At 44.9% G+C, this 20133-nt stretch overlaps 1 protein-coding gene across 1 annotated transcript in view; it reads left to right on the top strand.

Annotated features, from left to right (window-relative positions):
- Nucleotides 1–20133, top strand: part of ABCG2 (ATP binding cassette subfamily G member 2 (Junior blood group)) — a 113133-nt gene that overhangs the window by 62759 nt on the left and 30241 nt on the right. Inside the window, exons 3-4 of the mRNA XM_040967295.1 lie at nucleotides 8232–8290; nucleotides 11537–11736. Coding sequence (XP_040823229.1) covers nucleotides 8288–8290; nucleotides 11537–11736 — 203 coding nt within the window. The 5' untranslated portion in view covers nucleotides 8232–8287. The remainder of the gene's footprint in view (nucleotides 1–8231; nucleotides 8291–11536; nucleotides 11737–20133) is intronic.

The following is a 20133-nucleotide window of genomic DNA, read 5'->3' as shown; positions in this document are numbered from 1 at the left end:
TTTGAAACCAGGAGCTTCTTCTGGTCTCGCACACAGGTGCAAGGTTCCAAGGCTTTGGGCCATCCTCTACTGCTTTCCCAGGCCACAAACAGGGAATGGATATGGAGTGGAGCAGCTGGGACATGAACTAGCACCTGTATGGGGTGCTGTGCTTCGAGGTGGAGGATTAACTAGTTGAACCAACTCATTGGTCCCAACAATTCTAATTTCTTTGAACTTTAGCACATTGGGTTCTTAGGAGGCATTATTTAGGGTTTATTCTTACCTTTAAAAATTGGAAGCTAAATATCTGGGACACACACACTGTCACTCCATGTGTGTGTGTTTGTCTGTGTCCCTTTATTCACCCTTCTTCCTCACCCTTTGTTTCTTGCTTCTCTGAAGGGCAGAGACGGTGTGAGTGCCTGTTGTGAGTGCTGGTTTTCACCCCACGTGCCCTCAACTGTCCAGAGATGACACCAGGAGCTGGGAACTCTGTCTAAGTTGATCATGTGGGTTACAGAGACCCAGTTACTGGCAGTATCACCCTTCTAGGGTCAATGTAGGCTGGAAGTTGGAGTCAGGAATGGAACTCAGTAGTGTCCTAACCACAAGGCTAAACACCTGCCCTTTGTCTTTTTAAATTTTATGTAGTAATCCTGCCTGAGTCTCAGTTTTCATGAGGAGTCCAGAGAATCTACCCCTTAATTTGGTTGCTAGTGAATTTATCTTATTTGTGTTTATTATGTCTTTAAGTCACTCTGCATCAGGGAGAAGAGGATCTAAGATCTGAAGGGTACCAAACAGCGGGGCTTGTGTCCCTGCTGTTGCAGGAGTTCACATCAGTAGGCAAGAAACTTGTGAATGCAAACATGTCTGGGAAATTGGACGTTTACAGAGCAGTGTGAATGAGATGGTTCAGTAAATGTGCGCTTATTAGAGTATGGATGGTGCTGGGCTTGGCGTGATAGCTTAGAGGCTAAATCCTCACCTTGTGTCTGCGACAATCCCCATATGGGCATCCCTGGCAGCTCTACTTCCTATCCAGCTTGCTGCTTGTGGTCTGGGAAAGCAGTAGAGGATAGCTCAAATAGTTGGGACCCTGCACCAATTTGGTAGATCTGGAAGAAGCCCGTGGCTCCTGGCTTTGGATTGGCTCAGCTCCAGCCATTGCAGCCACTTGGGGAGTGAACTAGCAGATGGAAGATCTTCCTCTCTGCATCTCTTTCTGTATATTTGACTTCCTATAAGGAGAATAAAGAAGAAAAACAAATATGGGAGGTGCTGAGGACAAGGGGCAGAACAGCAAAAGTTCCTGCCCTGTGACCAACTGGTAAGGTGTGCTTGAAAGAGCAGATACTAAAGGTGTGAACTTGGGACATAAGACATTGATGGGGATCTTTGGGACTTTTATAGGAAGACCCTGGCAGGTAAATTGTTACTGTTATTTTATTGACTTCTCATTGGTATTTGTAGTTGTGAACAAAATGGTGTAACATTCTGGGAATAATAGATTTTGGTCCATAGAATTTTGGTTTTTAACTATGCCATCTGTTTAGAAATAGAGATGAGGTTTAATTCTTTGGAACTCAACAGTTTTCCTTGAGAAATAGAATTGGGTTTAGTTTAACAACTGTTTAAAAGGGAGTTCTAAAAAAACCAGCCTTTTGTTTTCAGCAACTAGCACATTTGCTCATTTGCTCATTCCTAGATACCCTGAAGTGTCCAGCAGTTTTGCTTTTTTCAAAAGCACTTTCCTGTTTTTTTTTAAAGAAATAAAATACTACCATCATTTTATACTGTTTTTGAAACTCAGGAAAGAATTTGTTTTGATGCAAGAATAGCTGATCTATGTATCTTTTATGTGACTGTAAAGTTGCTTTGTTTATAAGTAACCAAGCAACAAGTACTATACCTTACAGTCAACAACTGTGCCTGTAACAGTTACTGGAGCATGACCAAACATCAATATTGTAACAATCAAGCAGATTATCATTTGCAAATGGTTCATAATTTTCTTTTAAAAAGGTCAACCGTCAGGACCTGTACTGTCCCATGTAGTAGCTACCAGTCATATGGGACTACTTGAACTTAAATGAATTGAAATGAAATAATGTTAAAAAAAAATTCAGGTGGCAATCTCATATGTCTGATGGAGAGTATCCCATTCTCCCTTGCATGTCATCAAAGGAAGTAGAAATAGATTTGAATCCTTTTTGGTCTGAGTCTATACAGTGGCCCTAAGTACTTAAAGGGGGTCACTTGTTTGGGTCCTGCTTATAGGCTGCTTGCCCAACGAGCACCAGAGTGTTTTCTGCAAGTGTAGTGGTTTATAGTTTGTGGGAATGAAGGAACTCACTATCCTTTCTCAAGTTGTATACTTTGCTGGTGTCTGCTGCTCTCTGACTTTTGAACATAGCCTCACAGCTTAGTTTTGGACTTCTCTGTAGTAGATTTTTACTGCTTGGGGATCGTGAAGATTAAAGTGACTGAAGAGATGAGCTGGAAGAGACAGATTTAATCACAGGTTCAGAGGGGGAAAATGGACTCTAAGGGTTATAACATTTGGCCTTGGATATTATTTTGACAGAGATAGGAGGCATTTCTAGGAGAAATGTGACTTTCAGGAAGGATGAATGGATGGGCATCTGGGGAGAGTTTTATAACCCTGGTCTGTGAGGAGAGCTAATCTTTCCTGGCTGTTCCTGCTCAGGGCATTCATGCAACTAGAGGCCCAGCTTTTAGACAGATAAGAAGTTACAGGAATTCAGATGCCTTAAGCTGGGAATAATCACCACTTGCCTGCTTGCCTGCTCATGCCGCTGTGGGCTGCTCCAGGCTCTGTCCTGTGGACTCTAGACTGGCAGGTCACCTGCTTTGTGTGTGGGTGTGTCCCGAGCCACCTGCTAGGAGCATCTGTCACCAGGAGGATGGGAGGGAGAGGAGGCTGCCTGTATTTGTGTCTGTGTTGTGGAGAATGCTTGACCAAGGCAGCAACCTGGACAAGATTATTTGAAAAGGTCAAAGGCAGGGGGATGTGGGCAGGCTGAAGACAAAGGTCTACACTGAGTTTGACATTCATTGGAGCTGCCAAGAGATGGCTGTGTCAGACTGCACAAGGCAGAGCATGCCTCCTGAGGCTGCATTGCAAGCAGCTTGCTCAGTGTGATTCCAGGGGGTGGTGGTTAGTGCCAGGAAAATACTGCTTCTAACCAGACGACTTTGGATTATTTCTAGAAGTCACTTGACAACCTATGGGTACTACAGAGTTCTTTACCTTCTGCTAAGCACCTGCATGGGATACCTGTATACCCTTCTGTAATGGAAATCAGCATGTGGGGGCCAGCGCTATTGGTAAGCCTCTGCTTGCCTAGCAGCCATCTCACATCAGCAGCTGCTCTGCTTCTGCTCTGGTTCCCCAGTAATGAGCCTGGGAAGCAGGGGGTGATGCCCCAAGCACTTGGGTCCCTGGCATTCATGATGGGAGACTGGTGTCACAGACTTTGCTACTGGCTTTGGCCTTGCCCAGACCTAGCTATTGAATCTGTGGGTGGAAGATCTTTCAAATAAATAGATTTCTTTTTTAAAAAGTAAACATATTTATAAAGGAATTTTCTATGTTCAGGGGTGTCTTTTCACCAGAGATTTAGTTGCATGGCAAAGCAACCTTTGCTTAATGGTTCCTTCCCTCTCCTTGCCACTAGAAGTTCCCTCCCCATCCTTTCCCTTTAGTTCAAGGTGATAGACAATTCCGTCATCTGGATGCTTCTGAAACCTCATGTCTTTGTGAAGCTCACTTGTGTACTTAAACTTTTTTTTCCCTCTTGTTCATTGGTTGCCAGTTTCATTCCCAGGGCCTGGGAGGGAGAACCCAAAGGGGAGAGGGAAGGAGAGTTTTCTTTCTTTAAGAAAACTTTGGGACAATGTATTTTTGCATGATGAAGAACCCAGAGAATGGAGAGGTTTCACTCCCCTGACAGTCTGTCTGTAGCTCTTTTTTTTTGTTTTTTTTAAACAGACGTTCACCCCTTTCTAAGCTAGAATAGAACTTTCTGTTCCCTCTGCCCTGCTGTCTGCCTTGCCAAACAAGTATTCTGCAGTAACCTCATAACATTGGCTTTTCCTTGCCCTTGCTTCTCTGTACAGCAATAGGAATACTATTTTTTTTTTTTAAGATTTAGTTTACTTGAAAGCCAGAGTTGCTTAGGTGAGTGGGCAGAAAGAAAGGAAGGAAATTTGTTCTTTCATATGTTGGTTCCAAATGGCCATAGTAGCTAGGGCTAAGCCAGGAACCAGGAGTTCCATCCAGTTCTCTCTAGCTCTTGGACCATCTGCTGTTGCCTTTCCAGGCTCATTTACAGGGAGTTGGATTGGAAGTGGAACAGCTGGGACTCCAGCTGGTGCTGGCTTTGCAGTCAGTGGCTTCACTCACCTTGTGATGATACTGGCCCCCACAGAGTGTGTTTTAAAAAGGTAATTGAGTTCCCCAATCACAGTGTCCTTACACCTTACACCTGTTCTGAGATGCTGTAGACTATTCACAGCCAGGCTGCATGGGGCATCCACATATGGTCCAGGTTATTGCCCGTGGGACCACGGTAAACCAGATAAGCACAAGAGAAACAGATGCAATCAAAATACATGGCAAGCTCCAGATTTAGGATGTTACTGCTGGGGTAACCTGGCATATTGTTTCACAGTAGACTTTTTAAATAGAGGGAGTACACTCTAGAATGTCAACAGTGTAGTATACTAATCACATTAACCAGTAAGAGAGTTGTTTCTTTTTTCATCAGGCATGATGTGTTTAATTGCATGTGCTGTCCTTTTTTTTTTTTTTAAGAGTTATTTATTTATTGGAAAGTCAGATATACAGAGAGGAGGAGAGACAGAGAGGAAGATCTTCCGTCCGATGATTCACTTCCCAAGTGAGCGCAACGGCCGACGCTATGCCGATCCAGAGCCAGGAGCCAGGAACTTCTTCTGGGTCTCCCACACGGGTGCAGGGTCCCAAAGCTTTGGGCCATCCTCGACTGCTTTCCCAGGCTACAAGCAGGGAGCTGGATGGGAAGTGGAGCTGCCGGGATTAGAACCAGCGCCGATATGGGATCCTGGCGCATTCAAGGCGAGGACTTTAGCTGCTAGGCCACGCTGCCGGGCCCGCATATGCTGTCCTTTCAGGCAGCTAGCTGGCTGCACAGCTGGTGTGTTCACACCAGCAACAGTGCAAACATGTGGGTAATGCGTTGGGCTACATCATGGTAGTGATGAGACTGTGTCAGTTCATTACACTCTTAGCTCCCCAATTATGTGCTGTGTTGTTTACTGAAGCCTCTCATGTGCCACCATATGCCAGATGAAAAGGCTTCCATGTCCCTTTCTCTCCCACCATGTAGACCCTCCCCTGATGAAGTCTGGTCCTGTCTGTGCCAAATTGTGCCGTGTGCCCCAGATTGCTCTGCTGTAATGACGTGGGGCCTAAGTGGGACAGGCAGCTCATATTTCCTCCCAAACTGCATTACTGAGCAGCTTTCAAACCTGAATACATCATCAGCTGTGCACATGGCAGGCAAGGTCTGTGACACCCTGAAAACCTGCTCATGGAGAATAGACAGATAAAATGCAAGATAGTGCCCAGGGTGATGGCTCAGTGGCTAAAGCCTTGCCTTGCCTGTACTGGCATCCCATGTGAGTGCTGGCTAGTGCCTCTCACCCAGCTCCCTGCTTGTGGCCTGAGAAAACAGTAAAGGATGGCCTTCAGCCTTTGGACACTGCATTCGTATGGGAGACTTGGCAGAAGCTCATGGCTCCTGGCTTCAGGTTGGCTCATCTCCTTCCATTGTGGCCTTTTGGGGAGTGAACCAATGCTTGAAAAATCTTTCTGTTTGTCTCTCCTCTCTGTAAATGTGTCTTTCCAATAAATTTTTTAAAGAATGTGTTATTTTAAAATGCAGATTGTGTGTGTATGTTTTAAAGATTTAATTGAAGGGCAGAGTGACAGAGAGAGGTAGAGCGATTGATTGATCTTTCATGTTGGATCTCCAGCCTGACCCAGCATCTTCAGGATCCAGGATCCAGAATCCACCTGGATCTCTTGTGTCAGTGGCAGGAACCCCAGCACTTGGGCCATCAGGTGCTACTTCTCAGGTGCAGTAGTGGAAGCTGGATTGGAAGTGCAGAGTGCCTGGGAATTGGTCAGATATCTTAATGGGAAATGCAGGCATCCGAAACAGCTGCTAAAGCCGCTGCACCCAATGCCTGTCCTCAGGTGATCATCTTTATTATACATCTGCCAGCGTGTATTGAAGGAAAGTGCTCAAACTTTTTTTTTTCCTTTTCCCAAAAGTAAAATTGTGGCTGTGCTGGTGATATATCAGCAAGAAGAGAGAGAGAGAGGAGACGTGATGACACAGCGGATTGGCTGAACAGGGACAGCTGGAGGGGGAGAAGGATTTTTGTTGGGAAGCCCCTTGATTTTGTTTGGTGGCATTTTCAAGTTGGCTTAGGCTGAGGCCACATGATCTGAGGGGCTGGGTTCAGGGCATATGTGAACCCCTTGCTCCACTCTTGCCTGAGAGCTAACTAAGGTCTTTGAAGTGGGTCTGAGTCTCAGAGAATGATATTCAGGGGGGAAAAAAAGAAGATAAAAGATTCTCAACCCCCGAAGATTAGCAGGTCCTCTGGAAGCCCTGGCACTGCAGCAAGGTGGCAGGAGGCAGGCTTCTTTTTCTTTTGTAAATATTTATCTATTTGAAAGGCAGACAGAGGAAGAGACAAAGAGAATCTTCTATCTGCTGTTTCATTCCCCAAATGGCAGCAACAGCCAGGGCTGAACCAGACTGAATCCAGGAGGCTGGAACACCATCTAGGTCTCCAATGTGGATACAGGGGCCCAAGTACTTGGGCCAACATCATCTGCTTCCCCAGGTGTATTAGCAGGGAGTTGGATTGGAAGTGGAGCAGCTGTGACTTGAACCAGTGCTGGCATTGCAGGCACTGGCTCAACTGGCTGCACCACTACAGCAGTTCAAGGGAATCAGTTTTTCAGAGTGAGACATCCATTTGTGGTTTTGGCATTCTTCTTTACATGAAAGAGTGATGATTAATCCAGCGAGAGCTAATGCAATGAGAACAAAGACCTATGACCCGAAGTCTGTTGCCTTGGGGAGTATTTGAGTTGAAGGTATTTCATAACTTTTGTGAGTTATGTAGTACCATCCTGATGAGATATTGGCACTTTGAAGTTAGTATGCTGCTGAGGTTTCATATCTTTACTTTTAATTTTTAAAGTATATATATATTCTATATATATATGATTTATTTTTCTTTGTTTTTATTGGAAAGTTAGATATAAAGAGAGGAGAGACAGAGAGGAATATCTTCTATCTGATGATTCACTCCCTGAGTGGCCACAATGGCCGGAGCTGTGCTGATCCAAAGCCAGCAGCCAGGAGCTTTTTCCAGGTCTCCCATGCTGGTGCAGGGTTCCAAGGTTTTGGGCTGTCCTTGACTGCTTTCCCAGGCCACAAGCATGGAGCTGGATGGGTAGTGGGGCTGCTAGGATTAGAACCGGTTCCCATATGGGATCCTGGCATGTGCAAGGCAAGGACTTTAGCCATAAGGCCATTGCGCCGGACCCATATCTTTAATTTTAAAATCCCATTTTCCTGATAACACAGGTTTCAGCTGGCTAACATGCTCTTGGTTTATGCTTGAGTCACTCCCTGGGTTTGTGACTCAAGGGTTACTAAGGCCTTTCAGCTACTATAGGAGAAGGTGAACTTTCTTTCGCAAGCGCGCGCACACACACACACAAACACACACACACACACTTCCAAAATTGTTTCAGTATCTATCAGACTTTGCCCTGAGTCTTGTGTCGGCCTGTATGATGATGTTTTATTGGTGCGAAGCCTCAGGAATATCTGTTGCAAGCCTCCCTGTGTAGCCGATGGCTTCCGTTCCAGCAGGGTGCCATGTGGTTGTCATCGCAAGGCTTGGGAGAAGGCTAGCAGGTGTTCCCAGTGGCTGAGCATCAGGTGGGATCTGCAGCAGGAGATGGGGTTGCTGCTGCTCCATTCGGCCTCTCTGGGTTTCTGAAGACTGAAGGAAATGGCTTTACCCAGTTTCTGACGTCACGGTGTAAAGTTCACACATTCCTTTCATTGCTTCCAGAGGATAGGATGCTGGCTAATTATTACAGGCTGTGTGTTCATTAAGTAAAATGCAATGATTTGTCTCTCATTTCCCAGGTGTCAGTCTTTATGTGGTTTCTGACTTCCCCAGCTTGCAAAGCAGAGTGTTGTAAATGGTAAGTTTTGGGGTGTAGGAACAATTTTTTTGGCCACTCCTGTGGGTTTTGGCAGTTGAACTCTGAGAGGCATAGGTGTGGTTTTGTGTTTATCCTGCTGTGTGTTCCTGGAGCCACTTCAGTCTGTTGCCTGATAGCCTGACAGCTTCTGCTTTGTTTTTCTCCCCTGTGGTTACACATGAGACAAACCTGTTTGATCATAATCCCTTATGTTTCCTTAGCTCTCTCTCTTTTTTTAAAGATTTATTTATTTTTATTGAAAAGGCAAATATACAGAGAAAAGAGACAGAGAGGAAGATCTTCCGTCCGATGGTTCACTCCCCAAGCAGCCGCAACAGCTGGAGCTCCAAAGCCGGGAGCTTCTTCTAGGTCTCCCATATGGATGCAGGGTCCCAAGGCCTTAGGTTGTCCTCAACTGCTTTTCCAGGCCACAAGCAGGAAGCTGGATGGGAAGTGGGGCTGTAGGGATTAGAACCAGTACCCACATGGGATCCCAGTGTGTTCAAGGCGAGGACTTTAACTGCTATTCTGCTACTCTATTGCGCCGGGCCCTTGTTCTTTTATATAGTTGTTCTTTTTCATATGGAGAGCTTAGCATTTTTTATTTTCACCATTCATGGTTTTCATCAGTGGTACTGATTCTGAGTTCATAAATTAATTTTTTTCTTAATCTGTGTTTAAATTGCTTTAAATTCATCTGGATTTAATTGTTTTTCATTATTTTGATTTTTTGGGAATTTTAAATTTTGGGGTTTTTTTTAGTAGATTTTAGTAACATCATGCCTTTTTCATTTATTTTCATGGATATATTAATTATTTGTTTAAATACTTATTTAGTTGTTTGAAAGAATTATACAGAGAGAGACAATAAGAGAGTTTTTGTCCACTGGTTCACTACCCAACTGGCTGCAGTGGCTGAGGCTGGGCCAGGCTGAAGCCAGGAGCTGGGAGCTCCTTTTGGGTAGACATGTGGGCTTTCTTTCTGCTCTTTTTCCCAGACACCTTAGCAGGGAACTGGATCAGAAGTGGAGCAGCAGAGACAAAACCAGTGCAGGCAGTGACTTTACCCACCATGCCACAATGCCGGTCTCTAAGTCAGTTGTTCTAATGTGAATGTCTGAGCTACCTGTGGATCCTACTACTTTGACCTCATTTCTGGAGCATTGGGCTCCGTTTTCCTGGGTAATTCCTGATTCAGGATGTGGACGAGACTCTCTTTGACAGCAGATGCCACTTCCTTCTAGCACACGTGTCTGATTGACTAGAGGCTGCTGTTCCCCCCCCCCACACACATCTTTTGTTTTGGTTCCCATATATACATTCAGAAGCATGAGGGTTCTAGGGCCTCTCCTCCTTGCTAGCACAAATCCAGGTGTTGTCTGCTAAGCACAGTGTTACCCAGAATCACTAGAGGTGAAGAAAGTGGCCTCTAGCAGTTTGTTTTTGCTTGACTGTTCTCGTGTGTGTGTGTGTGTGTGTGTGTGTGTGTGTGTCTGTGTGTGTCTGTGTGTAGTGTGTGCAGGTGGCTCGAATGGCACCTTGGCACCTTTGCTGCCCCTCCTTTCTGGAGTTTTGATTCTGTGAATCCTGGCTGGTTTGTTCTCATTGATGAGAACTCTTCCAACAGTTACTGCACAGCTTTGTTTTTATTGTTGCTCTTGAGATAACCATGTGTCTGCAATAGCTTAGGCAGAGGGGAAGTGCTTTAGCTTTTAAAAATCAAAACTGCGTTGCAAAGCAGTGGGTTAAGTGACCACTTGAGATGCTAGCATCCCTACTGTGTGCCAGTCACCCGCTACTTCACTTCCTAGCTTTCTGTGAATGTTCCTGGGAAAACAGTGATGGCCCAAGTTCTTGGGCCCAGCCACCCTCGTGGGAGGCCTGAATGCAGTTCCTGGCTCCTGGCTTCTACCTGGCTTGGTCCAGGTCATTGTGCCCGTATGGGGATTGAGCCAGTGGATGGAAGATCTCTTTTCTCTATATATATCTCCCTTGCTCTCGCTGCATTTATAGTTTTCAAAGTTTTAATTCCTGGCCCAAACCAGGAGCCAGGGATTTCATTCCAGTCTGCTACATGGATGAAGGGGACCAAGTCACTGGTCCATGTTCCACTACTTCCCCAGGAAGCTGAGTAGGAAGAAAAGTAGCTGGGACACAAACTGGCACCTCTGTGGGTTTTGGCATCACAGGTGGTGGCTTTACTCACTATACAATGCCTGCCCCCTGTAGTTAAATCTTCTTAGCGGCTCTTTTGTAGCTTGTTTGGTGAAGTGTAATATATTCAGTTTTTGTTTTAAAATCCTGAGGTTTTTGATTGTTGCTTTGATTTCCTTAATAATTTTCACAGTTTTTTAAAAAAATTATTTATATTAATTGGAAAGGAGGATTTACAGATAGAGATCCAGAGAGAAAGATCTTCCCTCCACTGGTTCATTCCCTAAGTCACTTTAAGGGCCAGAGCTAAGAAGCCAGGAGCTTCTTCCAGGTCTCCCATGCAGACGCAGGGTCCCAAGGCTTTGGGCCATCCTCTGCTGCCTTCCCAAGCCACAGGCAGGGAGCTGGATAGGAGTAGAGCAGCTGGGATGTGAATTGGCATCCATATGGGATCCTGGTGCATACAAAGTAAGAATCTAGCCACTAGGCCATCTCACTGAGCCCCATAGTTACTATTAAGTCATCCCCAAATCTAAGTATATTTGTCCATTAAGAAAATGATGATGTCACTGCAAATGATTTGGGGGATTGCTTTAGCTAACTGAAGGTGCCTGACAATCTTAGCCACAGGATCTGGAACTCTAATTCAGAGAAACCACTTCTGCTTTGCCTACTTGACTGACCATGACAATGATGCTATAAGCTTCAAAGGTAAAAAAAAAAAATCTATCTATCTATCTATCTGCAGTGTCCAACAGGAGTGATCATATAGTCTGTATCTGAGCTTGAGTTGTATTCCAATATTCTCTGCAAGCCCAACAGTCTAAACTTCCCAACCTATTTTCCTGCTTTATGAGTTTTGAGTCATTTCTATATCCTTCCTAGTTACTTTCAAGGGTCCATCTGCTTAATAGAAATTTCTTGTAAGGCTGCTCTTTTTCCAGTGAAGTGGGCCGCTCATTGGAAGTGAAGCTAGGTCTGGCAGCCCAGTTTCAAATGGATTCAGTGTCTGCGTGTTGTTACCTGGTGTTTGTAGTCTTATGTATTTGGACTAGCAGCTTAGGCTTGTTTTCCCCATTGCCTCTCCCACAGATGTCTTCCAGCGATGTCCAGATTTCTGTGCCCATGTCAGAAAGAAACAGCAATGGCCTCCCTGGGACGACCTCCAACGACATGAAGACTGCGACTGAAGGATCTGTGTTAAGTTTTCACAACATCTGCTATAGAGTCAAAGTGAAGAGTGGCTTCTGTGGTCGAAAAACATTTGAGAAAGTGGTGCTGTCAGACATCAGGTATGTGCCTCAACTTTTTATTAGGTGCTTTATTGATTTAAAATGAACTTTGTAGTTGTGCCTCTGAACAGTAAAGCTGCTGTGGGCTTTCATGTGCAGGTCTTTGTATACACACCCACCCACCCACACACACTTTCATTTCTTTAGAGTGGGAGTACAATGATTGGGTTATGGGTGAGATTTATGTTTTAATTCAGAGGATCTGCCAAATTATTTTTAAAAACTGATTGTACCATGTACATTATCTTGTGCTTGGGAGACTGAATAATTGATGCGTCATTTGCCTTTTCCTAGATGAATTTGGTGTTTTGGTTTATTTATTTGAGAGGCAGAAAGACAGAGGCAGAAGATGCTCTCACTTACTGGTTTACTTCCTAAGTAGCCACAATGACTGAGTCCTGCCCAGGGACCCAGTTTCTTGAGCGGTCACCACCACTTTCCATGGTGTGGCATTGTCTGGAAGTTGGAGACAGGAGCCAGCGACAGAAACCATACCCAGCTACTCTGATTGGAATGTGGGCATCTCAGCCACTAGGTTCAACATCTGTTCTGTGGAAATGGTTTCTTTGTTTGAGCTTTTGTTTTCTAATTTGTTAAAAGGAACACTTTCTAATATATGTTCTACGTCAGGCACTTGGACACTTTATAATGTTCTTTATGTCCTAGGAACAAGGAAGTAAACACTTCCTTGGAATACTTATCAAGTACTTTGATTTTTAAATAGGCCTGTTTTAAGTGAATAGTCTGTTACTCTTAGCAGTGAACTTGCCTTAGTACTTCCTCTGTTGTACAGATAGGCAGATGTATTTGCATCTAAGATAACTGTAGTTCAGTTTAACTTATATTGTGGAAGTCTGAATTAATGGGAGTTTAGAATCCAAATGAATGTAGTTAATTATATTTTAATGATTTTTTGTATGTTTGAAAGGCAAAGAGACAAAAACTATGACAGAGATCTTCTGTTTGCTTGTTCACTCTCTAAATGCCTTCAGCAGCCATGTCTAGGTCACACCAAAGCTTGGAGCCCAGTACTCCATCCAGGCCACCTGTGTGGGAGCAAGGAACCCCACGTTATGGAGTTATCACTGTTAACCTGCCAGGGTGTGGATTAGCAGGGAGCTGGAATCAGAAATAGCAGAGCTGAGGTTTGAACCCAGGTACTCCGTTCAGAGGGTGAAGACAGGACAAGATGGGGTATACTGTTTGGAGGTGCAGGTGAGAGAGAAACATTGGATAACTTTTTCCAGCAAGTAACACCCACCATCGTGCCTCCTTTTCCGTTGCCTCAGAGAGCCACAGGAGAAATGTGGGATTGGGTGCAAGGCTTTATCTTCTGCTGGATGTCTAGGTGAGCTGACTCCTGGACAAGCTTTTTCTGAGATGGGCTGACCAAGAAATGGATTTTGTGCCCACAGAGGAGGAAGGTATCTTAATTTGGGTATGTACAAGCTAATATGTAAGATACATGTGGAGACAGGATACGTTTGTCTTTTTTTTTTTTTTGAGGATTTATTTTATTTTTATTCTTGTTTTATTGGAAAGTCAGATATACAGAGAGGAGGAAAGACAGAGGAAGAGCTTCCGTATGTTGATTCACTCCCCAAGTGGCCACAATTGCTGGAGCTGTGCCGATCTGAAGTCAGGAGCCCAGAGCCTCTTCCAGGTCTCCCACGAGGGTGCAGGTCCCAAGGCTTTGGGCCGTCCTCAATTGCTTTCCCAGGCCACAAGCAGGGCCACTGGGATTAGAAACTGTGCCCATATGGGATCCCAGTGCATGCAAGGTGAGGACTTTAACCACTAGGCTACTGCGCTGGGCTCTTTTTTTGTCTTTTGAAGTTAGTAAATTAGTAACTCTTGCTCCAGGCTTCACAGGGTTATTTTTAAAAATGCATTTCAGCATAGGATAAGTTCTTCTTATAGGGTCACGCAAGCCATCAGATCTTGCCAATCTTCCAGCTTTTTGCAATTGTAAGGACATGATGACTGATCATCTTTCTTACCGATATATCTGACTTAGGTACCTAGGAGAGAGGTTGTTCTTTTTCCGGCTGTAATGATCCTATCTGCTGTCTTTGGCTTAGTTTCTGAAGTGGAGCGGGTGAGGGGGAGGGGTTGCTCTCATTCATCTATCAGAGACAGAGGCAGGTGGAGAGCTCTTCAGGCCACCCACTGGTTCACTCCTCAGGTGCTGATAATGACCTGTTCTGTACCAGGTATGAGCCTGGAAGCTCACCTTGGGTCTCCCATTTGTGGCAGAGTTCCAGGTGCTTGAGCTGTCACCTGCTACTCCCCTTGGTGCACATTAGCAGGAAGCTGGAACTGAAAGAAACAGAGCCAGCACTTGAACTCTTGTTGCTCCAACAATGACTGTGGATTTCCCAAATGATAACTTAGATGCTGTGGCAAAGAATTACCCCTCATTTGTCTTATTTTTGATTTATGTTTGACAGCGCTATCACCATCTAGAGATAAAAAAAAAAAAGCTGACCAGAGTCCTTTTCAAAGATTTTTTGAGAGCCGGTGTTGTGGTGTTATGGGTTAAGCTGCCACCTGTAATGCTAACATCCCATTGGGTACTGGTTCAAGTACTTGCTGCTCCACTTACAATCCAGCTCCCTGCTAATGTGCTTGGGAAAGCAGCAGAGGGTGGTCCAAGGGCTTGGATGGCTGAACACAGATAATGTGACTAGAAAGAAACTCCTGGCTCTTGTCTCGAGCCTGGCCTAGCTGCTCCCACTGCTTTCATCTGGAGAGTGAACCTATTCTCTCTTTCTCTCTCTCTGTGATTCTGCCTTTCCAATAAATAAGTCTTTTTTTAATTGAGTATTTTTTTATGAAAAGCCATAAAAATTCAGCAAGATAAATATGAGTCCTGCTATGAAGAGCTTTCTATTCATTGCTTTGTTTTCAAGGTACACGAGACTGTGATTCTGTGCCATTTCCCCTTCTTTAAACACCGCAGGATTTCTGGATTGGTATTCACTGCCCTTAAGCCTCTCATTTATGATTCAACTTCCTTTTCAAATCATTGTTTAGAACATGTGTGCTTTTTTCTGGTCCTCCAAGAGGAAGGGTTTCCTCCTAGTTGGATGCTATTGCAGAAGAGTCTTTCAGAATGCCATCATAGAAGCACATAGCACCCTTCACTCAGGTTCCCATGTCTGGGCTCTCCCCTTGTCTTGTTACCCATTGTCTTCGGTGTTCTCCCTGGACCCTTTGCTAGTAGGCTGACCATGTGGTGCTGCATGATCCCTGAAACCAGAACCCTCTTCTATGAGGTCACTTAATAGTCTGGGAGCAGCAGTTTTCGAGGGATCAACAGTCACTGTGCCCCTTCTGCAGTTGAATGACCACCGTATCTATAAATCTTCATCTAGTCTTGTATTTTCCTGTCTCATCTTACTCTGAGTAATATTAAAACTCCATCCCCTAGTGATGTTGGTGTCTGACATACTTCTTCACAATGTTCCCATTTCCCTCTTTGTCCTTGGTTAGTGTTAGGAGGGGAGATGCTCAGGCATTGTTTCAGAATCTGCCTGCTCAGTGGATCTCAGCTCTCCCTGAAGCAGATGCTGGAGTGCAACAGTCTAAGCCACTGCCTGGGACACCATATGTCTTAGGGGATGCCTGGTTCCAATTCCAGCTACTCTGCTTCTGATCCAGCTCCGTGCTAATGTGCTTGGGAAGGCAGATGATGATGACCCAGGTACCTGGGTTCCTGCCCCTACCCCCCATGTAGTAGTTTGGATCAAGTTCCCACTCCTGGCTTCAGCCTGACCCAGCTCAGGTTGTTATGGACATCTGGGGAACAAATCAATGGACTAAATATCTCTCTTTCTGTGTGTGTCCTTCCTTCTCTGTCACTCTGCCTTTCAAGTATGTGACAAAAAATGCTTATAAAAATAAATAGATCCACCTTATCAGCTTCAGCCACCATTGAGGACTGCTGCCTGAATTAGCCACCATTATGATTACTGATAAGGGTGATTTTCTGTTTTCATTGTCTCTTAGTTTGCATTCTGCATTATTTCGTTTGTGACATTTATATCAGTGCAAATGTATAGATTTGTATTTTCTTAATAACAGTCAGTAGATGTGCAGTTGTGTCATTTCTGTTGATACTGCTGTGTTCTTGATTTGGCCAGAAGGAGAGCTTTGAAGGTGGGTTTCCGCCTCCATTCTTTGGACACATCTCCACATTCTTTGACTCTGTGTACTTGCCCTGCCTTAGTTCTGGAATCAGCTGGTGTTTATTTTCACAAAGGGTGACGTAGATTGAATGTTTCTTCTCTGAAATGCCTTGGGTTGGGAGTATTTTAGATTTTGAAATATTTGTTTTTATATAAGTGAGATATATTTTGAGCTTGGGACCCAAAGCACAAATTTCACTGATGTTTCCTATACACCTTATGTGCATAGCTGGAGGATGAATTTGTGCGATATTTTTAGTATACTTGTGTTTTGAGCTGTTAATTTGAATGTGTAGAATTTAAAAAATCATAGCATCATATTGATACTCAGAAATTTTTGGATTTTGGACATTTTTGGTTTCAGATTTTCAGAGTATGGATGCTTAACCTGTTTTTATTAACCCAGATCTTGGTATGTTAGAAAGTCCATTGCTATTGGTAGAGTTGTGGTTTCTAGGCCTTTTCAGTGGACAAATCTTGAGCATGTGTGTGTGCATATAAGCATAACATTTAGCCACACACACTTACAGAGTGACAGAGAAAGTGAGACAGGGAGAAATCTTCCATTCACTGCCTGCAACAACTAGGACTGGGCCCAGCCAAAGCCAGGAAGGAGCCCAGAACTCCATCAGGATCTACCACATGAGTAATGGGGCCCAAGCCCTTGCATCATCATTGCTGTCTCCCAGGAAGCTGGGTGGGACACAAATCAACTGGGACTCACACCAGGCATTCTGATATGAAATGTGGGTATTCCAGGCAGTAGTTTAATCCGGTATGCTACATACAGCATCTACATCCCCATTTATAACTTTTATTTTTCTTTTTTAAGCCTGGGATCTGAGATCAGGTACACACAGTTCCAGCAATAATGGTGAGGAATAGGTCCTGCAGGTCCCTGGGAGTCTCCCGTCTGTGTCCTTCTGCAGCTGTCTGTGTAGATAGAATCCATGACTCCATGTCAATAAGCTATGATTGTACTCTGAGGCTTCAGGATTCCTTCCATGTATCCATGTTTGTTAAACCTTTGCAAAAACTGGAAAGCTAGGTGGACGCTTGGCAGATCAGAGGCTGCTCAGGACACTTGCATCTCATTGACCTGCTTCAGCTTCCTGCTGTTGCAGACCCTAAGAGGCCAAGACAATGGCCTAAGTACTTGGGTTCCTGCCAACCATGTGAGCCACTGGCTTCAGGCCAGCCTAGCCTTGCTTATCATGGGCATTGGGTAGTGAACCTGTGCATTAAAAACTTGTTTCTCTTCTTGTTTCCTTACCATTCCTTCCCATCTCTCTGCCTTTCAAATAATAATGATTTTTTTAAAGATTTATTTTTATTATTTTTTTATTGGAAAGGCGGATATACAGAAAGGAGAGAGACAGAGAGGAAGATCTGTCCGATGATTCACTCCCCAAGTGAGCGCAACGGCCGATACTATGCCGATCCGAAGCCAGGAGCCTCTTCCGGGTCTCCCAAGCGGGTGCAGGTCCCAAAGCTTTGGGCTGTCCTCGACTGCCTTCCCAGGCCATGGGCAGGGAGCTGGAAGGGAAGTGGGGCTGCCGGGATTAGAACCGGCGCCCATATGGGACCCCGGACGTGCAAGGCGAGGACCTTTAACCACTTGCGCCACTGCGCCGGGCCCAGTAATGATTTTTTAAAGTGAAAGATCTGGCTGTCACTGCTAGTATAATTAATGATTTGCCCAGTTTTTTTTTTCTTTTTGAAAAATTTCTTATCTTTATTTGAAAGGCAGATTTATAGAAAGAAGAAGAGACAGAGATCTCCCATCCTCTGTTGAACTCCCCAAGTGGCTGTCATGGCTAGAGCTGAACCAACCTGAAGCCAGGAATCAGGGGCTTGCTCCCGGTATTCTTAAATGCAGGGGCCTAAGGACTTGCACAGTCCTGTGCTGTAGGGAGCTAGATTAGAACTGAAGCAGCTGAGACACCAACAGGTGCCCAGTGGGATGCCAACACTTTAGGTAATTAGTTTACTAAGCTGTGGTACCACCCCCACTAGGCAGGTTTCTAAAAGTTTTATTCATTGGCATCTGTGCCATGGCTCAGCAGGCTAACCTTTAGTTGCCAGCATCTCGTATGGGCACTGGTATATGTCCCAGCTGCTCTACTTTTAATCCAGCTTCCTGCTTATAGCCTGGGAAAGCAGCGGAGGATAGCCCAACTCCTTGTGATTCTGTACCAGCATGGGAGACCTGGGAGAGGCTCCTGGCTTCGGATTGGCTCAGTAGTGACTGTTGCAGCCATTTGGAGAATGTACCAGCAGGTGGAAGATCTTTCTCTCTTTCCTTCAGTTTGCAAATCTGCAGATTTATTTATTTTAAAGGATGAGTAACACATAGAATGAGAGATAGAAAGTGAGAGAGAGAAAGAGAGAGAGAGAGAGAGAGAAGAGTTGGGGGCTATTTGTGAGAAGGAGAGGGGAAGTGTCTTAAGTCTTCTCTCATCTGCTTGTTTAGTCCCTAGATAACTACCATAGCCAGTGCTGGGCTCTCTGGAAGCCAGGAGGCAGGAACATCATCCTAGTCTCCCACACAGGTGGCAGAGGCCCAAGCACTTAGTCTCTCAGTTCCTTTGCTTTCCCATGAGTATTATCAGGGAGCTGGGTTGGAAGTGGATTGGCTGGGACTCAAGGTGGCGTTCATATGGGATGCCAGCATTGTACTTCACAGCTCAGCACATTGTCCATGGCTAGCCCCAAGCAGTCAGTCCTGTTATTACCGAACAGAAGCCGTGTTTGCACCTTCTGGCTGTCTCCCTTCTTCCCCCAATCTCTTTGTAGCTGGCATTACTACATTCTGGCAGTTATACACCTCTCCCCAGATTGTCCATCATCTTCCCCTAAGAAACAGAGAAGGGGAAGGTAATAGAAATCACTGACACATGGCCAGCATTGTGGCACAGTGGGTTAAGCCACTGCCTTGATACCATTATCCCATATCAGAGTGTCAGTTCAGTGCTGGCTCTTCCACGTCTGATCCAGCTTCCTGCTAATGTTCTTGGGAAAGCAGTGGACAATGACCCAAGTATCTGGGAACCACCCACCTGTGTAGGATATCTGAATGCCTCCTGGTTTCAGCCTTGCCCAACCCCAGCAAGTATGCCCATTTGGGGAGTGAAGCAAGGCAAGTAGGACCTGTTTTGGCCTTTCAAAGACGTAAGAGAAATAACTGGCATATAATTGGAACATGATCTCACAAATGTAAACCGTTTTCTTTGTAGTCAGAATAGACATTAAAAATTTTTATTCACTTTTATTTGAAAGGGAGAACAGAGATAGACAAAGAGATCTTCCATCCACTGGTTCACTCCCCAGATGGTTGTGGTAGAGCTGGGCCAATTCAAAGCTGGGACCCAGGCACGAGGAGCCTCTTCTGTATGCAGGGGCCTGAGGATTTGGGCCATCTTTTGCTGCTTTCTCAAGCAGATTAGCAGGGAGCTGGATCAGAAGTGGAGCAGCTGGGTTTCAAACCAGTGCCTACATGGGATATTGATACCACACTGGGCCTGCTAGTTGTTTCACCTTGCACATTATGCAAGGGACTCAGACATGTCCTGGGTCCTTAGAGACTTTAACGGTGAATGGATGAGTGGGTAAACTAGAACACCTCTTCCATTGTGAGAAAGGAATTAAAAGACCCAGTTTGATCCTTGACTATAAACTGCAGGGTTAGGGTATGGTGATGGAGAAAGGATGTGTGCATCCTCACTTTATCTCCTCACTCCCGTGTATGTGTGTGTGTAGGTGATTGCACTCCATGCAGTGGGACAAAGTGAGACCACAGGATTGTCTGCTGTACATTGAAGTGTAGTAAGTGCAACAGGAACCTTTTGGCTATGTTCTGTTTCATGTATTCAGTGTTCCATATGAGGCCAGAGTCCGGAGGGGAAGTGCCAACATGGCTGTGTTCTTGCTGCTGGCCTGCATGTTTTATGGTGTAATGAGAGAGAACCATCACAAACAGTGCTATAAAACAGTACCATCGTAGGATGGGTTTTGTGTGCTCACAAAGCAGGGTGGGGAGCCCAGCGAAGTAAGAACTGGAGACGGGTCAGTGAACCTCTCCTGTCCATGGTCAGAGAATGCATCTTTATAGTTTTATGGGCCATACCTCTGTGTGCTCACCCTGTCCTCAAGCATGAATGCAGCTATACATAAGTCAGTGAGCATGACTCTGTGCCCCTACCACTGT

Source organism: Ochotona curzoniae, unplaced genomic scaffold, assembly GCF_017591425.1.
Source record: "Ochotona curzoniae isolate NIBS_2020 unplaced genomic scaffold, NIBS_Ocur_1.0 scaffold_4506, whole genome shotgun sequence".
Classification (NCBI taxonomy): domain Eukaryota; kingdom Metazoa; phylum Chordata; class Mammalia; order Lagomorpha; family Ochotonidae; genus Ochotona; species Ochotona curzoniae.
This window is presented reverse-complemented; position numbering and strand designations above follow the sequence as displayed.